Genomic DNA, 22245 nt, shown 5'->3' with positions numbered 1-22245 from the left:
GAGCTGAATACACATTCTTCTGGAGTGGTTGCCATGAAGAGGAATGCTGCATTGAAGCTGGTGAAGGGTTTGCTATCATATCTAATCTAGACAACAAGCTTGTGTGCCTTTCAAAAGGAGTGAACAAAAGGCTCATGATAATGCCATTGCCACTTGCAGGAAAGTGCCATAGCACCATCATTAGTGCAGATGCTCCCACCCCCTGATATGGTCAAAGAAAAATTTTATGAAGATCTGAAGACTGTCACCATTATTATGCCAAAAGAGGACAAGATTATAATTCTGGGTGGCATTAAAACCAGAGGGGGGGGCAGCTGGGTGGCTCAGTGGATTGAGAGCCAGGCCTAGAGATGGGACGTTCCGGGTTCAAATCTAGCCTCAGACACTTCCCAGCTGTGTGACCCTGGGCAAGTCACTTAACCCCCATTTCCTAGCCCTTACCACTCTTCTGTCTTGGAACCAATACTTCCAAGACAGGAGGTAAGGATTAGAGAGAGAGAGAGAGAGAGAGAGAGAGAGAGAGAGAGAGAGAGAGAGAGAAAGAGAGATTATACCCAAAGAGATCAAGGATGCTTATATTGTCCAACTCTATAAAGGAAAAGGAAATAGGTTGTCATGGGGGGGGGGTGTCCTCTCTCTTAGTCACTGCCAACAAGATTCTTGATTCTTCCTTAACTGATTGATCCTTCATTTAGAGGAATAGATATCTACCCAAGAGCCATGTGGCTTCAGAAAGGGCAGAAGAATGGTTAAAATGGTGGTTGCTGCCCAACAACTGCAAGACACATTCTAAGAGCAAAACAGAGATCAATGCACATTGTTCAGTGATGTGACCAAGACCTTTGATACTGTTAGCTATATAGGCTTGTGGAAAATCAGGGCAAAATCTGGTTGTCCAGAGAAGTTCATCAGTACTCTATGCCAGCTCCATGTTTGCAAGGGCTCCAGATAATGGACAATACTCTCTCACTTTCCCAGTCACTAATGAAGTGAAACAGGGCTCTGTGTTTGCTCCATGCTTTTTAACAGTTTAAACCTTTACCTTTTGTCTTAGAATCAATACTAAGAATCAGTTTCAGAATAGAAGAGCTGTAAGGGTCAGGCATGTAGGATTAAATGATTTGCCCAGGGTTACACAGGGCCAAATTTGAATTCAGGACCTCCCATCTCTATGCCTCACACTTTTTATCTACTGAGCTACCTAGCTGCCCCCAAAAGATAAATTGTGAATGCTGTTGCCAAGTTCCCTTACTTTGAGTCTACTTTCCAGGGATGTACATAGAAGTGATGAGATTGAATCACACATTGACAGAGTTAGTTCAGAGTTTGGAAGCTCTCACGGAATAAATGAAATATTAGGCTGGGCCTAGAGTCAGGAAGTCATCTTCCTCAGTTCAAATTTGCCCTCAGACTCTGTTCTGTGTAAGACAGCTGTATGACCCTGGGTCAGTCACTTAGCACTCTTTGCCTTAGTTTCCTCCTCTGTAAAATGAGCTGGAGAAGGAAATTAAAAACCACTCCAGGATCTCTGCCAAAAAAATTCCAAATGTGGTCATGAAAGAGGGAAGAAACTAACCTAAACCTTGACAGGAGGCTGGGAAGGGAGGAGAGGAAGCTCACAGATACCTGTCATATTAATCACACCACTCTATCATTAACTGCCTGTTTCAAAAGTGATTTTTCATTCATTCAATTTCAGAAGAGGGCGTTGAACCTGTCTCCCAACTCCAAACACAGATGCACTTTACTGGTTTTTTTATTTGTTCACCCTTTTCAATGACTCAGATTCTTCATCTTAAAACAGAAGTAATATTTGCATTATATCACCGGAATGTAGGGGAAAGAAAACTTTGTAAATTAAAATAATGAAAATGACCCTTTGTGTCTTTAGGGCTGTTTGAAGTCAGAGATAAAACTGGGACAGAGGGGCGGGGCGCGGAACACCAGGACACGCCCCGGCCCCGGCCCCGCCTCCATCCTCCTCCACGAGGAACCGCATTAAGAATTCCCGCGTCATCCTAGAAAGGGCCCTCCCTCCCCACCCACACAAGCCAGGAAAACGAAGCTCTGAGTGCGCCTCAAGTGAGGCGCTAGGACGCAGCGTGAGACGTGCACGGCCGTGACCACAGCGGGCGCTAGAGAGACGCACGACCGCTGCTGTCTCTTCCCTGCCGATCTTTGATTGGGCCCTCTCCAGCGCGCGCGCGATCCCTCTCCGCCCCCGCTCCCGCCGGCCCGCCGGCGCGCTAGAGTGCTAACTGGGCACCCTTGTTGGGTAAAACGGCGACTACCCCTCGCTTAACTTGTGAGTGTGTTGTTCTTCGTGGCCACCGGATACCCAGTGTCTGCCGGTAAGTGAAAAGAAGTGCTCTTCTTTTCGGCTTAGCTTTCCTGCCCGCTACTGGCCACGGGGCCATTCGGAGTGCGCGGAGCTCGGAGGTGGGTCGTGCAGGGCTCCGGGTGCATCTGGCCCCCTCGCTGCTCACTCTGGAGGGTTTAGCGGCTCGCGTGGAGCGCTAAAAGCTGGAGGAGGCGGAGTGAGCGGGGAGGAGGTGGGGCTGGAAGGAGCCCAGCCCTAACCTTGGGGACGCGATCCCCTGGGGACGCAGATTTCTTTTTGTCTATTTCACTTCAGAAGGGAGATGAGTGAGTTACGAGATAACAAAGTAACATAGTTTGCCTTAATAGGCAAAATCTGATCGTAGATTTTACTTTTTACCGCTTCCCCAGCCTTCTGCAAGTAAAATGGGTGACATTTGTCATTTGGAATAAAAAAAGACTACTGTTTTCCTTTTAATGCATTGAAAGGACCAAAGTGAATTCAGCCTGGGTATGTTTGGATAAGCAGATGTGTCTGCTTTGTGATTGTGTCTGACGAAACTGTCAGACAAGCTAGGGTAGTTTTGCCCCTGAACCAAGAGCAAAAATAAAACTAATAAATTGATGGTTGTAGCGCCTGAAATGCTGGACTCTTTTGGAGAAATTCAATCTGCCTTGTTCCCCTCCCCTAAGTTTCCTCTTATGATATTTTTTCTCGATCCTAAATTAAAGCGATATTGCAAATCTCCAGAGTACAAATTCTTTTTTAAAAATTCCCTAAGGGCATGATTTCAAACCACATAAGGCTTTCCTCTGGAACATGTTGTATATGTACCCTATATTGGCTTTCTTTGACTGGAAAGTTTTGATAGTTGTCCTAGTTGATTTTTTTTTTTTTAGCTAAGTCACGTGGTGTATAAGTTTCATAGATGTCATTCACTTCCATGCTTTTGGAATCATGTAATTGACTTTTTTTAAAGTAACAGATCCATGCAGTTAACTAAATCTACTCAGTAACTAAATAATAAAAGTAACAAACTCCATCCAGCAAAACTAAATTTGTGGGCAACATCTAGGTTCAAATATTAAAACTTACTAGCAGTGTGTCTTTTTCCTCATTTGTAAAATAGGGATACCTATCTCAAAGAGTTATATTGAGAAAAAAAAATTTTTGCAAGCCTTGAAGTCCTATATTGTTTCACCAATAGTTCAGTGGATCAGTGACTTCATCCATGTAGGTCCTGTTTTCTTCTGGATCAAGATCACAACCTATCCATATCTCTGTCCATATAATTGCTCTTTCTTCAAGTTTTCCTTAGAAAATCTACTCACTATATTGGGGATCTCCCTTTGGTGCTTTTTACATTGTTATACTCATGGCAACTAAGTTATTAATATTATCATGATTATTATTATCCTTTTGAGAATTGCCCACCACAATCTCAGATTGGTTTGTATGGAGGCAGGTAGGTGGCACAATAAATAGATACTGAGTCCTAGGCTGAGAGTCAAGAAATCCTGACTTCAGATCTCCTCTACAATACTTAGCTTTGTGACTCTGGGCAAGCCACAACCTCTACCTACTTTTCCTTATCTGTAAAATAGATATAATATAGAGATAAAAAGATAAGGTAGAGGTAATAGCTTCCTATCTTCCAGGGTTGTTGAGGATCAAATGAGATAATTTGTAAAACACTGTCCACACCTTTAAGCACAATATAAATGCTATTGGCTAACTAATGAAACAATTTCTTCTTCCTCCTCTCTCCCCAAATTCTTTCTGATTTCCCTCACATGGTACTTTTACTTGGTGGGAAGAAAAAAAAATGTTAGTATTAGTGTGACTAAAACATTTATGAAGGTAAATTTCCATAAACTTCACTCCAAAATATAGACATGAATTTCAAAATCAAATGTACTTGATTTTTAGACCATTAATTTGTATTATCTCTTCCATAAAAGTTCACATTAAGTAATGGAAAGAACTCCAATTTGAGCATTGGTAGAATTAATCACCTAAAATTTATGACTCCTTGTGTACAAGATAAAGAGAATCAAGAGAAAAGTTGTTGAAATTTGCAAATGCATAATTTTGAATGCTGTAGAGAAGGAAACCCACACATTAAATGTATTCTTATTCCTAATTACTGTATCTTACTCTATCCTGATGCATTTACCTGTTCAGTTTTCTTTAACCACGGATAGTTATGTTCCTATTGCAACCAAGTTTTCCATATGGGTTAGACTAGGAATGAACTCAATCACCAAATGTAAATTTCTAAGATAGACTCAAAACACCTTGAAAAGATTTAAAATTGATCTTGTGTCATTTCCTTATAGATCCTTTTTACAATAAATTGATTTTGACCTATAACTGCTTTTATCCTATAACTGCTTATGTCATAGTTCCTTGTCTCTAAATTTAGTTCAGAATTCAGCCATAATGGGTTAAGTTTACAAATCTTGCCCTCTTGCCAATCACTGATCTATTCTCTCTTTAAGGAATTTTGCTAACTTTAAAGAGGTGAAAAAGAAAGGGAGCTGGACCTAATATCTTTAAGCACTAAGCTGTCCTTCAAGGATATCTAGTTTGCTTTTCAAAAATCTGGGCCATTCTCTTGCCCTTATTGCTCACTCCCATTACCAGATGTTCTATCAATGATGTTGTTCCCTGTGCCTCTGTTCTGTAACCAGTCATATTGCTCTGAATTCCATGATGTCATCTACCCTGTTCTGTTTTTTGTTATGTACCCCAAAACTTATTTAAGGGGAACTGTCGTCTTGCTCAGGATCTTCTGCATGAATGGAGGCAAACCACTGACCCATACTGACAGAAGCTTGCTCTTAAATGTTATCTTGCTGGGAAATTTGCCTTGTTTTACTCTTTTGTTCAAATTTAGTTAAAAACCTATAAAACAGTTACAAGCAGGGACAGCATCTTAAGCAGTGTGCTCATTCAAAACAAATGATTTCTTGAAAGCACTTAGCAGATCTTGAGGCACTGTATAAATGTTTGTGTTTATTAGCATTCGCTTAACTCAGTCAAATGACCAAGAGGTCACCATCAACTATAAGGGTAGATACTCAAACCTGCCTCAAGACAAAACTAACCAGTCAGAACATTAGCTTTGACAAACTTTGAAGCCGTGTATAACTGTGAGATAATTAATTCTTTGTATGGAATATGGCCAAACAAAATAGAAAGGCAATTTAGTGTTATCATAGACTCAGAGAATAGGGTATTGAGGGGAAAAAAAGAAAAGTTAACAGGAAGAGAAATTAATCTGAAGGGAGAGGCATTTGACCCAAATTTGGGCCAAAATAATCATTCTTTACCTCTAGGCTCTAGTTCCATGATTTTGAAAAGATTCTTATTGATTCTAATAAATAATTAAGTTATTCTTGAGAATTTTATTTTAAAAACTGATTAGCTTAGCAAGCTAACTAATGACATTTGGTTTATATGGGAACTAATTAATAAAAAGTGGTGTCCCATAAGTTTTCTAAAATTATATATTTTTAGTTTTGTTTTTAACAAAACTTTTAAAATACAAAGGAGTGCTTTTTGTCATTGTTGTTATTTTTTAAATCTTTCTCTACCTAGGTCCATGATGAATAAAGATCAAGTTGCTCTTATTGGTCAGGTGTTTGAATCATATGTTTCAGAATTCCACAAGAATGAAGTCTTACAGATTCTGAAAGAAAAAGATGAAGATACTCACTATCCTGTAGTGGTTGATGCTATGACTCTTTTTGAGACGAACATGGAAATTGGGGAATATTTCAATGCCTTCCCCACTGAGGTACTCCCTATTTTTGATAGTGCCTTAAGAAGGGCAGCCCTGACAATTCTGCAATCTCTTCCACAACCTGGGGAATTTTGTATGAAGCAGAATCTTCATGCCAGGATATCAGGTGAGTCATTTATCTTCCCCAGTGTTTCCAATTGGTAATCTTTTCTTTCTTAGCAGGAATTTTTATGTTCTGGCTTTCTACTACATTGCAAAAATCCACTAACAAAGGGATGTCTCTACCCCCTCCATATCCATCACAGTGCATAGTTAAGAAATATTTATTGAATTTAAATTATAATTGAAATCACTGTTTTATAAAAAAAAATTTTGGAGGTTAATATTTTTGTTATTATTTTAAGATAAGGGATAGATAGGATTCTGTGGCATTTATACCATCAATCATAATTATTGATTCTTTTATTTCATGAGAACTGGGTTAGAAAAGAGACTCTGTGATATAGTGAGCAAATTTTCCAAAATTAAGTTGGGACACATAGTCTGATAAAGGCTATGTCTCTTCTTTTTTTTTTAAAATTTGTTTCCTTACATTAAAGGTATCTCCCAGGTATCTCCCTCTCTACCAAAAAATATCTATATAAAACTATATCTTACTTGTTTCTGTTTATCAGCTCTTTATCTCTGGGAGTGGACGTATACAAGTTATTCTTTAAAACAATATATCTGTTGCTGTATACAGTATTTCTTGGTGCTATTCATTCCACTCTTCATAATTTTATGAAGGTCTTTTTTTTAATTAACCTCATTATTTCTTTTGCTACATTTTGTTAAAAGATAGTTTTCTTTTGACATTAAACAGATAGCTAAAGCATTTATTAAGCACTTGTGCAAAGCACAGGGGATACAAATACAAGTAAGCAAGTTTCTCTTCCTGAGGAGCTTACATTCTAATAAGGGAAGATTACATATAACAAGGAATCAGGTAGGAGTGGGATGGGTACTCATCCAAGCAAAGCAGTTGTGGAAGACATAGAGGAGTCTAGAAATGAAATGAGCACAGCTGAGGGTGCTGTGGAAATGCTGGTTTCCAACAGGACTCTAGGGCTTACCATAGTACCCTGCACAGAGTCGGGGAATCATTAGTTAGGAGAGTGGATCTGAAGGGTGAAGATTTCCCTGGGGTATGAAGGAGGGTATGGAGGAGGTGTAAAAGGAGACCAAAAGTTTCTGTAGGCATCCTGGAAAGAACCCTGAGTTTCAGGATCTGACATTAGCTAACCTTAGGCAAATCATGTTGGTTCCCTTGGCCCCATTATCCTTCTCCATGAAATATGGGGCCAGATCAGGTCAATTCTTAAATGTTATCATCTATGATTAAAGAAGGTGATGTAGAGGAGACATGGGAGAAGTTTCTAAAATTGGGTCAGTGGAAGGGGATAGAAAGAATCAGATTCTGTCATATATCCAAAAGCTCCCAGATTTTTTGAGCAGAAGAGGGAATGGTCATTCTGGTGCTTTAAGAATATCACTTTGGCATTTGTATGGGGGTGTGGGTGGGGGGGGTGGATTGCATCAAGAAAAAAAGTCACATGTCTGATTCGCACCCTAGGTTTTGGGATAGTTGTAATGTTGCGAGAAAGAATAGAGAGGATCCTATGGCATGATATTCCAGAGGGATGGGAAACCCTCAAGAGTAAAATTCTGAAAACACAAACTGAAATGATTCCAATGAAGAAAAAACAGGGAGCTTTTTAATGAGACTCGTGTGGATAGATTGGGAATTCATGAAGAACTGCTGTAAGGATTGGTTAAAGGAACTCGGGATATTTAGGCTGGAAAAGAGAAGGCTTTTTAGGGGAGGGACATGGTAGTTATGGGATGTATTATTGTGGAAGACTAACAGAAGTTGCTATTGTCAGTCATTTCAATCATGTCCAACTCTCTGTGACCCCATTTGAGATTTTCTTAGCAAAGACATTGGAGTGGTTTGCTATTTCCTTCTCTTTTGTGAAAGGGCACCTCTCCATACTGCTGGCTGGATGAAGCTTGATTACTTCTGTATCTCCTTTTGTGTTGGATTTGACTGTATCTAGTCAGTAGTTTGAGAATCATGGTAAACTTTGTTCACGTTAGTTGGGAGGATTTTAGAAACAAGAAACAGTGAAAAAGTAATCACACACTAATCTCAAGTCACAAGTATTTCACAACCTCAACTGTGAGGAGTTTGATGTAGTGAGAAGATTTAGAATTAGAGATCTTCATAGCATACTATCTTCCACATTAATTTATTTATCGTTTTATTTTGGGGGTTTGGTTTTGTATGAATATTGTGTTATAATAGTGACCAATATGGAAGTACGTTTTGCATGATAATACATGTATAATCTAGTTCCTTATCTATAACATGGGAACACCCTGGAGAAAGAAATGGCAAACTACTCCATTATCTTTGCTAAGAAGACACTGTGTGTGGACTTTGTCCACAGTGGCACATACAGTCGGTTATGACAGAACAATTCTGTGCCAAGTGCTGCGGATTCACCTGAAAAGAATTAAACAGTCCCTACTTTTTAGGAACTTAAACTCTACTGGAAGAGAAATGTATGCGTAGAATACAAAGTTGTTAAGAGGGTGTGACATGGGGATCAAGAAAGGCTTTCACAGAGGAGGAGCTTCTTTTGAAGGAACTAAGGATATGGATAAGGATGTATAGAGATGGGGGAGTGGCAAGCGGACTTCTTGTTGGGTGTGAAGACTGCCGGTGCAGAAGCCTGGCATGAGTGTGGAATGAATGTCTCCTGAAACAATACACTAGTTTGTTTCATTTGAAAGATAAATACATGCTGGGCCAGTTTTCTGGGGGGAGTGGGGGGGAAGAATGTTGCTAAATAAAATGTGATACAGTGTTACAAGTGTAAAAGGGTTGTTCTGGGATGTTATGGAACAGTTAATTCAGTAAAATTACAAAAAGATGAGCCACCTAATTTAAGTGAAATAAAAGCATCTAGAGATTTTCTTGGGATTAAAATCATGAGCATGATTAGTTTTCAGGCATCAGAAGGCTAGGTCACTATGAACTGGAATTAAGAATTCTTCTGTTGTAATAGGGTTGCACATCGTTTGACATTCATGGGAACTAAGAGTAATTATAATAATTTTTGGACAGTCGTTTTTAAAATGTCACAACCTTTAGATGGCTCTCTGACTTACCTTAAGATAATTAAATTCCAATTGCCCCAGTAACCCTCAAAAGGTACAAGTGGAATTGTCTTTGCATGAGAATTGGGGAGGAGATGAAAGGGAGGGAGGAAGGGAGGAAGAGAGGAAAGAACCTGCAAGTTACAGCCCAGTTGCATCTAGAGTGTATTCCAAAGGAATGGTTAAAGCATATCTAAAAAAGGAAGCTATCTCACTATCATGACAGCTGTCATTTATAAAGCATTTCTAAGGTCTACAAAGAGCTTTACAAATATCTTATTGTATCCTCATAACTACCCTAGGAGATAGGTGCTATTATTCCCATTTTGCTGATAAGGAAGCTGAGGCAGAGGTTAAGTGACTTGGCCAGGGTCACACAGCTAGGAAATATCTGAAGGGAGATTTAATTCAGGTGATCAATTCCAGGTCCATGCTGTGTCCACAGATCCTTTAAAACTCACCTTATTTTTGTGATGGTGAGTAAAGTGCTAAATCAGAGAATGCCATAGCTACAGTTTGGTGAGCCATTTATTAAAGTCTCTCTGGCTATTCTTGTGGGGAAGATAGAGAAGTAGAACAGGCCAGCAGCTTCTGGATGAAGGCTGTGGAAAGGCTCACAGACCACCTGATCAGTTATTTGGAGGATGGGCAGAAGGCTCCTCATCCTTCCCAGAGGACATCACAAGCTTGTCCCCTTGGATGTTCCCGTCTTTGCTCCTTCCCCACCTCGGTGCAGGCCTCCTGCCTTGGCAATAGGTCCCTTAAGGGGTTTCTGTCACCTAGCTGTGTGACCCTGACCAAGTCACTTAACCTCTGCCTCAGCTGTGTTAAATGAGAGAGACAGAGTCAGAGAGGGAGGGGGGGGAGAGGGAGAGATAGATTTCAAGATGATGGGCTTTGCCTGGAGGAGTGGAAGTCAGCCTTTACACTCACCATGTGTCAGTTCAATCAGCAAGATTCTTTATCAGCCATCAACTCCAGCAAGCTCCACTCCAAGTGTCCCTTCACTCCAAGTCCAAGAGTCTCCCCGCTGTGTGTCTGTTTCCACTTTTAAAGACCTTTTTTCTCTTGTGTCACTTCTCCTAATTTTTACATCTACCAATCACAGCTGACGCTCTACTCCAGGACTGCCCACTCTTTCACACGTGGGTCACAGACCTTCCACTCAATGTATGAAGTGGGTGTTCACACCTTTTTGTGGTTAAAATCCAAAATGAGTAGAACTTTAAGTACTGTGCTTTACACTTTGGGGATTAATATCTAAAAATAGACAGGGGATTACAATTTAATCTTCACAATCGAGGAAGAGCTAAGTACCTTCATTGTTACAATCTGGAGAAAGCCAAATTCAATCTTCACAGCTGCTACTCCCAGGCTTCCTTCCTTCCTCTCCCTCCTCCTCCTCTCTTCCCCACCCCCAATAGAGGCTTTCCTGTGGGGTCAGTGGCTGTCCAGGCTTTTCTAGTCTCAGATTTCCTTTTTCAGTAGCACAGTAGGAGCAGGCAGGGATGTGCCAAGGTGGATTGGAGTCCTTAGTACCTCAGCAAGATGGCCTAGAAGCCTGTCAATCTCCCAGACAGGTGTGTTAAAACAGGACAGGGGTTATTTTGAAAACAGTGTAATATGAAGGAGAGGATTAAGGAATAGGATTCCCTAGCTCTAATGAAGTTCTCACTCACCTCCCACCTCCTAAATTCTCCTCAGAGATTTCTTCTCTTTCTTCCACACTCCGCAGGCCCTAACTTGTCTGTCTAAATTCCCAGGGCTGACTGGCTAACCTGGCTCTACCCTCCCAGATTACTTCGTAGGATAAAAACAGGTCTTCTAGTGTCTTTATCTGCCATAAAGAACCCTTTATGGCAGAGTTCAACCCTAGTAGGGTCAGGCCGGAGTTGGCTTCTGGCCTTCCCAACATAGATAGTTTTGTCCAGACTAGCCGGTCCCCGATCTTCTGAGTAGGCAGGTACTTTCAGCAGGTAGAAACACTTAGGGTTTCTCCAGTCAGGAACAACAGAGATAAAAGATATTCAGCTCCAGGGGATAGGAAGCCAAATGTCCTCAGCTTCAGAGAGAGGAAGTTCCAGCTGGAGACAGCCCAAGAGACAGGAAGTCTAAGATCCCTGAACAACCTTTGGTGTTCCCTCTATATCCCTCTCAGCATTTCAGAATCCAGTATCATCCAGGACATGGCATGCAGCCGAGTCCGAGTCCAGCAAACCTCTTCCCTTATTACAACGTGGAGTGGCCTTTCTGTGTTTCCCCTCTCTGCCTGGGCACACCTGCCTGGAATGCACTCTCTCCCTCCCTCCCTCCTTTTACTTCTGGCTCAACTCAGCTACACTGTCCTTCTGCAGTGCCAGAGCAGCAGTCTGAATTTTTTCTTTTTTTTATGGGTTGTTTATAGTACCTTATTGCAAATTTCGGGTTAAGCGTGCATTTCTGAGTTTCTAAACGTTTTCAGTACAGTTTGCTGGCCTTTGCATATAATTCCCATTTCATTTCTTATGCTGATCCAAGATATATGGAAACCAGGATGGAGAAAGTGGTTGTGTGGACAGATTACTGCCCTACCCTGTCCGATGAGCTCCTCACTGGTGCACTGGTATGCGTGCACATTGTCACCCGCTTTCCCTTGTATCTCCAGCCCCTAGTTCTGTGTTAAACCTGTTGTTGCCACTCCTGGTTGATTGACTGAATGGGAGTTAGGAGGGCCCATCTGTGGTATATGCAAGTTGTGCATCTCTGAGAAAGCCACTTCATTATGAAGTTTTTTCATCTGTAAAATGGGGATAATTGTGTCTACTTCACAAGATTATTGTGAAACTAAAAAATAATGAATGTCAAGTATTTTGTAAGCCATAAATTGTTTTGTGAGTGTCAGTTAAGATGATGATGAAAACCTCTAAGGTCCTTTTTAACTCAGATTGTGTGATCCTCTGTGAAAGGTACTGAAATGTAAAGAGATCAGAGAAGCAAATGGGGGAAATGACATTTATATGTTATCTAAAATGATGGATGTACTTCTATCATTAGCACAGAAGATAAAATTTCAAGAAATGCCTGTAATTCCTCCGTCCTGATAGCCCGTATGCCAAAGAGTATTAACAGTTTTTATATTCAGCTCTTATGATGGCTTCATGTCTGACCTTGAAGATTTGACATTTTTCTGCCTCATTGTAGAATCTGAAGAATATATGCAGTTAGACAGTAGGATTAGAATGAATTAATGTTCATCACAGCCTTCTTATTTGAGGGCTTTTTGTGTGTGAGAGATAGAGATCAGTTTTTCATAATGTATTTCAGTGCCTTTCCTTAATAAATTTAAAGTACCTGAGTAACAAAAAACATCTGAAAATTCAAAAAGTCTTTAACTTAATTAGCATTGGCTTGCCTTAATATAATTCCTTCATTACAGAAAATATAATAAACTGATAAAATCTTAAAATGAATATATACAAGTGACCCGGAGGAGTATTGGAACAACACCTTTTGTTTCATTTATAATTTTAAAATTTCACATCTGTAAATTGAATGTAAATCAAATTTGTTCTACAGTTTAAAATGTTCTTATACTTGGCATGAAAGTTATATCCATTTTACAGATAAAATTATACAAAAGAAACTTAAATACAAAAAGATGAATTGAGTCATCAGGGATTGATTAGATTACACTTTAAATTTTTAAAAAATTAATCGTGTTTTGTTTTTACTTCTACTTTTCCTACTCTATCCTTCTCCTTCACTGTATACCAAAAGATGTTTAAACAGAAGGAAAAAAAGTGAAACAGGACTAATTGGTATAGCCCTGGGACTCCTTCCCCCTGAAGAGCCGAGCCTCATGTGGGAGAGAGGAGAGTAGAGGGCCTGGGTACCACCTCCCTAGGAAGCGCAGTATGCTCTGATTGGCCCTTACTTAGAGAGGAGAAACCTGGGGCTCACAACAACTAATAGTCACCAAGTAGAATTTGGCTGGCTCCAGTCACATGCTAACCAGCTGGTAGCTATTATAGGTGCTAGAGGCGGGTGAAGAGTATACAAAATGCACTTCCTAGCTGTGTGGTCCTGGACCAGTCACCTGATTTTGAGTTCTGCCTCAGATGCTTTCTCTACCTGGGATTCTGGGTAATTCATTTAACTGCTTTCAGTCTCCATTTCCTCCTCTATAAAAAGGGTATAATAAAAGCTCCTATTTCACAAGGTTGTTGTGAATATCAAATGAGATCATGTGTAAAGTGATTTACAAGCCTTAAAGTAGACCATAAAGTCCAGTTGCTGTTCTTCTTCATCGTCATGTTCTGCAGAGGCAGGCCATTCTGATGGATGCCTCTCATGAACTTTGTTCTCGAATCCCATGCAGGGCTTGTTACAAGTATGGCTGAACTGGTGGGAAAAAACATTAATTCAAAATATACAACTACAAGGTAGATCAAGAAGACTGTCGCTAAAGATAGGAAAGCCAAAATGAGAGATTTGTAAAAGTCACAAAGGCCAAAAAAAAAAGAAAAAGAAACTGAAATATCATGCAGAGAGTGAAAAAACTCCAAAAGGCCTCTGCTCTAAGGGATCCCCTAAGATTGGTGCAGCCTAGAAAACAGCACCCACACCTTCCAGAGGGCCCCACAGAGGAGGTCCAGGCCCAAATGTAGCCCCACTCAGGAGGATCTGGGAGCTTGAGGCTAAAAGAGGCTGCCCCAAAGGTCCCCTCCCAGAGAAAGGCCCCTTCAAAAAGCTGCTTCCCCCCAATGCTAACAAATAAGACATTGCCAGACATCAGATAAAGATGATCCGTGATTTCAAACAAACAAAAAAATTAACTAACCAATATATGAGAAAGTCTGAAATTACATCCAGTGTTTGATACCCTTGACCTCCTACCTCCGCAGAAAGGCAGGAGTCGGTATCTCCTTCCTTTAGGACAGCCTTGATTGTTATAATTTTCCTTATTCGGTTCTGGGTATGTTGTTGTTCTTTCCATTGACATCATCATAGTTATTGTTTTTGTTGTTTTCCTGGTTCTACTTATTTCACTGTGCCTGGCTCTGTATTTTTTCACACTCCTCTGTATTTATCATATATTTTTCATCTTTATCAGTTTGCTGGGTATGAAGTGCAATCTCAGGTATACTGGATATTAATGTTATACCCCATGTTCTTTTTCTGCTAAGCTAAAAGAGGTTTGCTCAGAGAGCTTCATGATTACTGATTCCACTCAAAGAGATCAAATTTCCAGAAGTGGTGAGATTGTTTTTTATTGGGAGATAATTTCTATATTGTAACTTCTGGTGGTTCTGTTCCCCCTTAGTTTTATGCCCTGACCAATAGTTTCTTCTTTTTTCCTCTTTCCCAGGCCATTTAGTCATTTTTTATATCCTTCATTTTATTAAGCATGTGTCATGTGCCTTGCTTTAATGATAATTTCATCCTTCAAAAGGTAGAGGAAGCAATAAGTGGAAATTCTGTTACAGAGCCAATTATAACAGCGAATAAATGGTTGCTAGGATGGAAATGATGGGAACCTCAGGATACATGACCATTCCCTCCTAGAATTTGTGATGAAGGAAAGAAAATCTAGATATAGTCAGGCATGCACTCTTAATCTAGGGAAAGCAGATTTCAAATGTTCAAAGGAAAGATAGGTAGAATCCCAATTTCAAAAAGGGGAAAGAACAGAGTCTCTGTTCCATATGCTAGAGAAATGTACTTTGTTACCTGGGAAAATTCTAGAACAAATTGTTAATAAGATGGTTGATGAATAGAAGGGAAGCAGAAGAGTCAATATGGCTTCATCAAAAATTAAGTCATGCTCAGCAATGGAAAGCAATGAATGCTGGAGGGGATGTGGCAAATTCAGGACATTAATTCATTGCTGGTGGAGTTGTGAACTGATCCAACCATTCTGAAGGGCAATTTGGAACTATGCCCAAAGGAAGATAAAAGGCTGTCTGCCCTTTGATCCAGCCATAGCACTGCTGAGTTTGTACCCCAAAGAGATAATAAGGAAAAAGACTTGTACAAGAATATTCATAGCTGCACTCTTTGTGGTGGCCAAAAATTGGAAAATGAGGGGATGCCCCTCAATTGGGGAATGGCTAAGCAAATTGTGGTATATGTTGGTGATGGAATACTATTGTGCTAAAAGGAATAATAAAGTGGAGGAATTCCATGGAGACTGGAACAACCTCCAGGAAGTGATGCAGAGCGAGAGGAGCAGAACCAGGAAAACATTATACAGAGAGACTGATACACTGTAGTACAATCGAATGTAATGGACTTCTCCATTAGTGGCAATGCAATGACCCCGAACAACTTGGAGGAATCTACGAGGAAAACCACTATCCACATCCAGAGGAAACACAGTGGGAGTAAAAACACTGAAGAAAAACAACTGCTTGAATACATGGGTCGAAGGGATATGGTTGGGGATGTAGACTAAATGAATATCCTAGTGTAAACAACAACATGGAAATAGGTTCTGATCAAGGACACAAGTAATACCCAATGAAACCGTACATTGGCTGCCGGATGAGTGGGTGGAGGGGAGGGAGGGAAATAATGTGATTCTTGTAACCAAGGAATAATGTTCTAAATTGACTAAATAAACTCATTCAAATGGGGGGTGGGGGGGACATTGTACACAGAGACTGATACACTGTGGTACAATCGAATGTAATGGACTTCTCCATTAGTGAACAACCCAGAGGGATGTATGAGAAAGAGCACTATCCACATTCAGAGGAAAGTGGTGGAGCAGAAACACAGAAGAAAAATAACTGCTTGAATACACGAGTCGAGGGGATATGGCTGGGGATGTAGAGCCTAAATGAACATCTTAGTGCAAACAACAACATGGAAATAGGTTCTGATCAAGGACACAAGTAATACCCAATGGAATTGTGAGTCAGCTACAGGAATGGTGGGGGAGGGGAGGAAGGGAAAGAATATGATTCTTGTAACCAAGGAATAATGTTCTAAATTGACTAAATAAAATTTTCTAAAATAAAAAGAATGAAGTCATGCCTCAGTCACTTTTTGATACAAGTAACTAAATTAGTACTGGAAGGAAATGCTGCAGATGTAGTTACCCCAGATCTTATCCAAGCTTTTTTGCTAAAAGATCTTGTACTATTCTGGTGGAGAACATGGAGAGAGGTGATTAAATGAGAATAGTTAGACACTGAATTCATTGGGTAACAGTCATGCCTGAAGAGTGGTTCTGTCTAAGAGGCAGGCGGGATCTCGAGAGGCCCTCACAGGTGTGCTCTGGTGCTGTGCTGTTCCACACTTTCTATCAGTGACTGGAATAAGGCCTGCGTGGGATCGTCATTCGTTGTCACAGAGCTAGGAGATCGCGTCCGCACGCTGGCCACCGAGGATCTCAGAGCACATCCGCGAGCTGGAGCATTAGACTGAAACAAAGAAGATGCAGGCTGATGAGGACCGACAGAAAGCCTTGGCCAAGGACAGGACCATCACTGCACGGAGGAGGCGGGTCGGGTTGGAGAGGCATTCTGAAAAAGAGCTCTTGTTGCATGTGGGGCGACAACATGGAGCCTGCTAGTAGCAGCCGAGCGGAGGGAGTTGTGTGTTATCTACTAAGCAACAGAAAGCACCTTTTTGAGCAAAATAATGACGTCATTTAGAAGTATTTTTGAAAGAATGAGCAGTGGGCGGTATCTTGGACCCTTGAGCAGAGGTTAGAGAGAAGGGGAGCTGTTGGTAGATGGGAGAGGGTCAGAGCTTGGGCCAGGGGGATGGTAAGAGAGTGGGAGCAAAGGAGGTGCCTGCTCTGAGGGGGAGCACGCCTGAGGCAGCCCGGCTTCCCCACAGCTACTCCTGTTGCCCACTAAGGAGAATGTTGGCCGGAGCAGTGACTAAGAAGTGGAAGGAGAAACCAGAGGGTCGTGTTTCCAACCCAAGATCCCAAAATTCAGTTTATATAGTCCAGGGGCCCAGCCAGGAAGCAAAAAAAGAGGGTGAGCCAGGATCACGCCTCCGCACCCGGAGCTCAGAGCACAAAGCTGAACACGAACCTAGCCCTGGCCTGAGTCCACAGCTTGAGACCTTGGAGCTCTCAGGCCAGCCTAGAGGGACACTCCAGCAATGGGGACCAGGAAAGACTCGGTGCCCCAAGCTCTAAGTGAGGCCAGTAGCATCAGTGTTCTAGAGTTGATCAGGGACTCGCTCTGGATGACAAGCCTCCCCAAGGGTCTGAGAGCTTGGGCTCAGGACTGAGGACCCCTGATGTGGGACTGGTCAGAGCAGATCTTGGACTCGATGCAGATTTCTGGAAACATTGCACTCCTTGCCCAGGAGAGCAATTAGACTTCCTAGAAGAAATGATGCAGAAATTTTTAAGATTGAGTTTGAAAGATATTACAGAATGAAAAGAGAATTGGAAAGAAATGGATGAAACACACTGTCAACCTCCTCACAGTGAAGAGGATGATCTCAAGTTGCAGATTGACATTTATTTTAGATATGGCCCAGGAATTGGGGGACAAGGGGAGGGGGTGTGTGGAACAAGGTGGCTTAGTGGATTAAGAGCCAGGCCTAGAACAGGAGGTACTGGGTTCAAATATGCTCTCAGACACTTCCTGGGCATCCCCATTGCCTAGCCCTTACTGCTCTTCTGTCTTGTTTGTTTGTTTGTTTGTTTTTATGAAAAAGATAAAGAGTTTTGGAGCAAAGATTTGGAATAAAAATTAACAGTTTGGAACAAAAGATAGAAAATCTTACCCAGGTAATAGATTCCAAAAAATTAGAGTGAACCAAACAAGTTAATGACCACAAGAGGCAGTAAGAAATATTAAAGCAAAGTCAAAAGATTGAAGAAAATGTAAAGTATCATTTAAATAATCAACCTAGAAAACAGATCATGTAGAGAGAATTTAAGAATCATTGAGTTACCTTTTAAAAGAAATGACCCAGAAAAAAGAGAGACTGGATATATTTCAAGAAATCATGAAATAAAATTGCCTATTAGACTCTTGGAACACTAGTACAAAGTAAAAAAAACTGTTGATCATCCAGGAAGGAACCTCAAAAAGGAAACTAAGAATGTCATAGCCCAAATCCAGAGTTTCTCAGCAAAAAATACTGTAAGCAATCATGAAAAGTTTTACGTCCTGAGAAACCATAATCGGGATCACATCCGAGTGAGCAGCTTCAACCATAAAGGAGCTGAGAGTATGTGATACAATGTCCCAAAAAACAAGACACCGGCCTATAAGCAAGAATAATTCATCTAGCAATACAATATAACCTTATGGTGAAATAGGATGGAGCAGAAAATTTCCCAGCATTCCTGATGAAAAGACTAGATCTCCGTCCCAAGCTATAGTGAGATGTCTCCTGGAAACTTAAAATGTAAACACAGAAGTAAAGAGAACCATAAAAAGGTAAGTACAAGTGAGCAATCAAAAAAGACTTTATAAGGGGGAAATGTTTACACTCTAGAGAGTTAGGGGTAGGAAAAAGGATGATGTAAGAGTTCTCTAAGAACCATGGCAACAGCAGGGAGCATAGAAAGAATCAAAAAAGACAGAGGGCCTGGGATTGGTTTCTGTTATACTTTGTTTATCTTAAAAGGAGAAAGCAAAGGAGTCTGAGAATACAATAAGAAGGGAGGGGGAAGCTAGGTGGTTCAGTGGATAGACAACCAGGCTCAGTGGCAGGAAATTCTGTATTTAAATCTGGTCCCAGATACTTCCTAGCTCTGTGACCTTGGGCAAGTAATTTAACCCCCACTGTTTAGTCCTTGCCATCCTTCTGTCTTAGAACTAATATTACAACAGAACATAGGGTTTAAAAAGGGGAAGAAAAAGGAAAAGGGGGGGGGAGGTGGAGAGAGGCTTATTTTATTATCAAAACTGTAAAAGTATAAGTTTATATAAAAGAAGGTGAAAGGCCATGTGCATCTCTTGAGCCTCACTTTGAAGTGATACAGTGAGCAGAACCAGAACAATTTACAGTATAATAACAAGTGTAAAAATGAACTCAGATCAACATGGTGATTAAACATCATTCTAGAGGATTCTGGAGTCAGAGGACTGGGGTTCAAATCTTACTTCTGATGCTTACTACCTGTGTCAAAAAAATATTGTAATAATCTCCCAAGACCTTCCCCTGAAAGTGGTTAAACTCTAAAAAAATAGCCTCTGAGGTCCATTCTAGCTTTAGATTTAAGATTCTTAGAACCATTTGAAAAGCTCCTATTCCATGGAGCTGATCCTTGGTCCTCTTGGCAGGGGTAGACGGCTGGAAATGTCATCTTTAGGAGAGAAACAGGCTTTTGAAAAGATAATGGTACAAAAGAGAGAGAAAGAAGAGCTCTGGTATGAAGGGAAATCTCAAGACAGTGGAACAGGGATTCCAGAAGGCATGGTCAAAGGAGGATAGTAGAAGGGATGAATGAGGGAAGGTACATTTTTAATTCAAAGCTTGTAAAAGTTGGGTAAGGAAATTGGTTTTCTCTGGAAGCAGTGGTTAAGGAGAACTCAAATGGAGAAACTTGGTGGGAAACAAGAATGGGGCCAATTTGAGAAATCCAACTGATTTATATTTTTTTCCATTCTTCTGTCATAAGAATTATGAGAAGTTATCATTGGGTTAGTAAGGAAGATTTTTCAGATATTTTGGGGAATAGTTTTTATTAAACATGTTTTTCATTTTAGTATCAATCAGCTGTTATATTTGAGGACATTTAGTGACTATTTGAAAATTATTTTTAAGAATGTAATTAACTCCCACACTCCAATAGAAAGCCTGGCGAACAAAAGGAAGATAACTAAGACTACTAGAACCCTTAAGTTGTGTTGACATTATTCTAATTAGGTTAAATAAGCAACAGGCACTCTTCTGGGGGTTCAAACCAAGAGATGACATCCCACCTAGAAGTAATGTGAATGTTAGAATAGGATTCGTTTTCAAAGAAAAGTTATAGGCCTTGTGGTGTTTCCACTGAATTGTATTATTAAAAATAGCAATGTGGGCTTAACTGAATTAACAACATTAACATCATGCTGAGATTCTTTCTGTAATCTATGTATGCCAGAGACAACAGTAAAAAATAGTGTGGATGTTGACTGAAAAATACTTTGGGGGTTTTTTCCTCTCTCATTCTACCTTGCTACTCTCTTGTCAGCTCTTTCTTCTTTTTTCTCTTTTTCTTTCTCCTTCTACATTCTTCACTTAAGCAAATGAAACCCCATAGGTCTTTCCACAGTCTCATTTGCCTTTGGTTTCTGAAGGATACAGAAATGTAAGTTTTTTTAAAGGGAAAGGTGATGTCCAGGGTTAACCTGTTAATTAATGAAGTGTTAATATGTTGTTTGGTAGTTTAGTGACAGAATTGTTGACTTTTAATCTTTGGGGGCATTAGGGAATATACTAGTCTTGTGTAAGGCAGGGTAGATATATTTGTCAAATTCAGGCTTTGTTCCTTCGAAGGTAGCAATGCTCCCTTGTAGAATTCTGTTAATTGTTCAAGTTGTAGGGTATTAGGTTTCCTTAAAGTCACTGTAAAGACTAGCCATAGACTTTTTAGAATCCAGGTTCAGCTTTTAAAACTAAAAAGTTCAAGTGATTTTTCTATTCTTAGTGAAATTGATTGTGACTCTTTAAATTGATTCTTAAGCAAAATAAAAGGAAGTTTTTGCTTGAAAGAGATCTGTAGAACAGTATACTTTTCATGTATGGTAAGACATCACAAGGTAACGTGACTGTTGCTTTTTTCCCCTTATTAGGTCTGCCTGTCTGTCCTGAACTGATGAGGGATCATATTCCTAAAACCAAAGATGTGGGCCACTTTTTATCCGTCACTGGGACAGTGATTCGTACCAGTCTGGTCAAGGTCCTGGAGTATGAACGGGATTACATGTGTAATAAGTGCAAACATGTTTTTGTGGTTAAAGCTGACTTTGAGCAGCATTATACATTCTGCCGTCCATCTTCATGCCCGAACAAAGAAGGCTGCAATTCCTCTAAATTCACTTGTCTCTCAGACTCATCATCCTCTTCCACACATTGTAGAGATTATCAAGAAATAAAAATTCAGGAACAGGTAAGAAAACTTGGAAATATGGGAGGAAAGGCATAGATTAATTTGAAGAAATAAAATAATTTTTCGCTCTTAAAACAAAGTTTTCACAGTTTTTAAAGGGAATAGAGAGCTGTACTCAAATGAGATAATAATTGGAAAATGCTTAACACAGTGCCTGGCATATAGCAGGTGCTATAAAAATGCTGGCAATGATGATGAAGATGATGATAATGATCCGGGTTCAAAACTAGCCTCAGACATTTATTAGTGATACAACTATGATTCGGCCTCAGTTTCTTCATCTTTGAAATGAAGATAATTGACACCTCATAGAATTGTTTTGAGGGGAAAAAAATAAGATAATACATGTAAAGCATGTTTTTAAGCACTTATTCAGTGCTTACTGTGTGCCAGCACTTAGACTAGGGATTCAAGGAAAGGCAAAAACAGTCTTTGACCTCAAGGCACACTTTTAAAGGAGAGACAACATGCAAATAATATCAAATGAGATATAGAGCATAATCTCAAAGGGAAAGCACTAGGATTCAGGGGTAAGGCTTCTTTAAAAAGATAGGATTCTAGCAGAGACTTGAAGGAAAGTCCTTGGCAGATGTTAAAGAGAGCTCTCTAAATATCCATTATTATTATAGTATATCACAGCCATGTTTTTATCTCCCGTATAAGACTAGAAACTCTTTAAGGTAATCAGTTAATTACCAAGCATTTACTTAGTACTTGCCAGGTGCCAGGGATATATCCCACCCCCCAAAATGAAAACATTCTCTGCCTTCATGTAGCTTATAGTATTCTTTGGAAAAAAAATGTTTATATAATAATTCATCTACAACTTTAATAAACTCCAAGACCTTCATTAGGTATGATCTTCCCCTCTTTTATTCCCACTTAACCTAGCTCAGGTGGTCTTCCCTTCTCATT

At 40.2% G+C, this 22245-nt stretch overlaps 1 protein-coding gene across 2 annotated transcripts in view; it reads left to right on the top strand.

Annotated features, from left to right (window-relative positions):
- The first annotated feature begins 2045 nt into the window (after positions 1–2045).
- Positions 2046–22245, top strand: part of MCM9 (minichromosome maintenance 9 homologous recombination repair factor) — a 167521-nt gene continuing 147321 nt past the window's right edge. Inside the window, exons 1-3 of one of the 2 annotated variants that reach the window (XM_001379722.4) lie at positions 2046–2351; positions 5924–6234; positions 21014–21330. In XM_001379722.4, the coding sequence (XP_001379759.3) occupies positions 5928–6234; positions 21014–21330 (624 nt within the window). In that variant the 5' untranslated portion in view covers positions 2046–2351; positions 5924–5927. The remainder of the gene's footprint in view (positions 2352–5923; positions 6235–21013; positions 21331–22245) is intronic. The other variant, XR_008916652.1, reaches the window with a different exon arrangement.

The sequence above is a fragment of the Monodelphis domestica genome, chromosome 2, assembly GCF_027887165.1.
Source record: "Monodelphis domestica isolate mMonDom1 chromosome 2, mMonDom1.pri, whole genome shotgun sequence".
Taxonomy (NCBI): Eukaryota; Metazoa; Chordata; class Mammalia; order Didelphimorphia; family Didelphidae; genus Monodelphis; species Monodelphis domestica.
The sequence above is the reverse complement of the archived record's forward strand: the minus strand, read 5'-3'. Positions and strand labels throughout refer to the sequence as shown.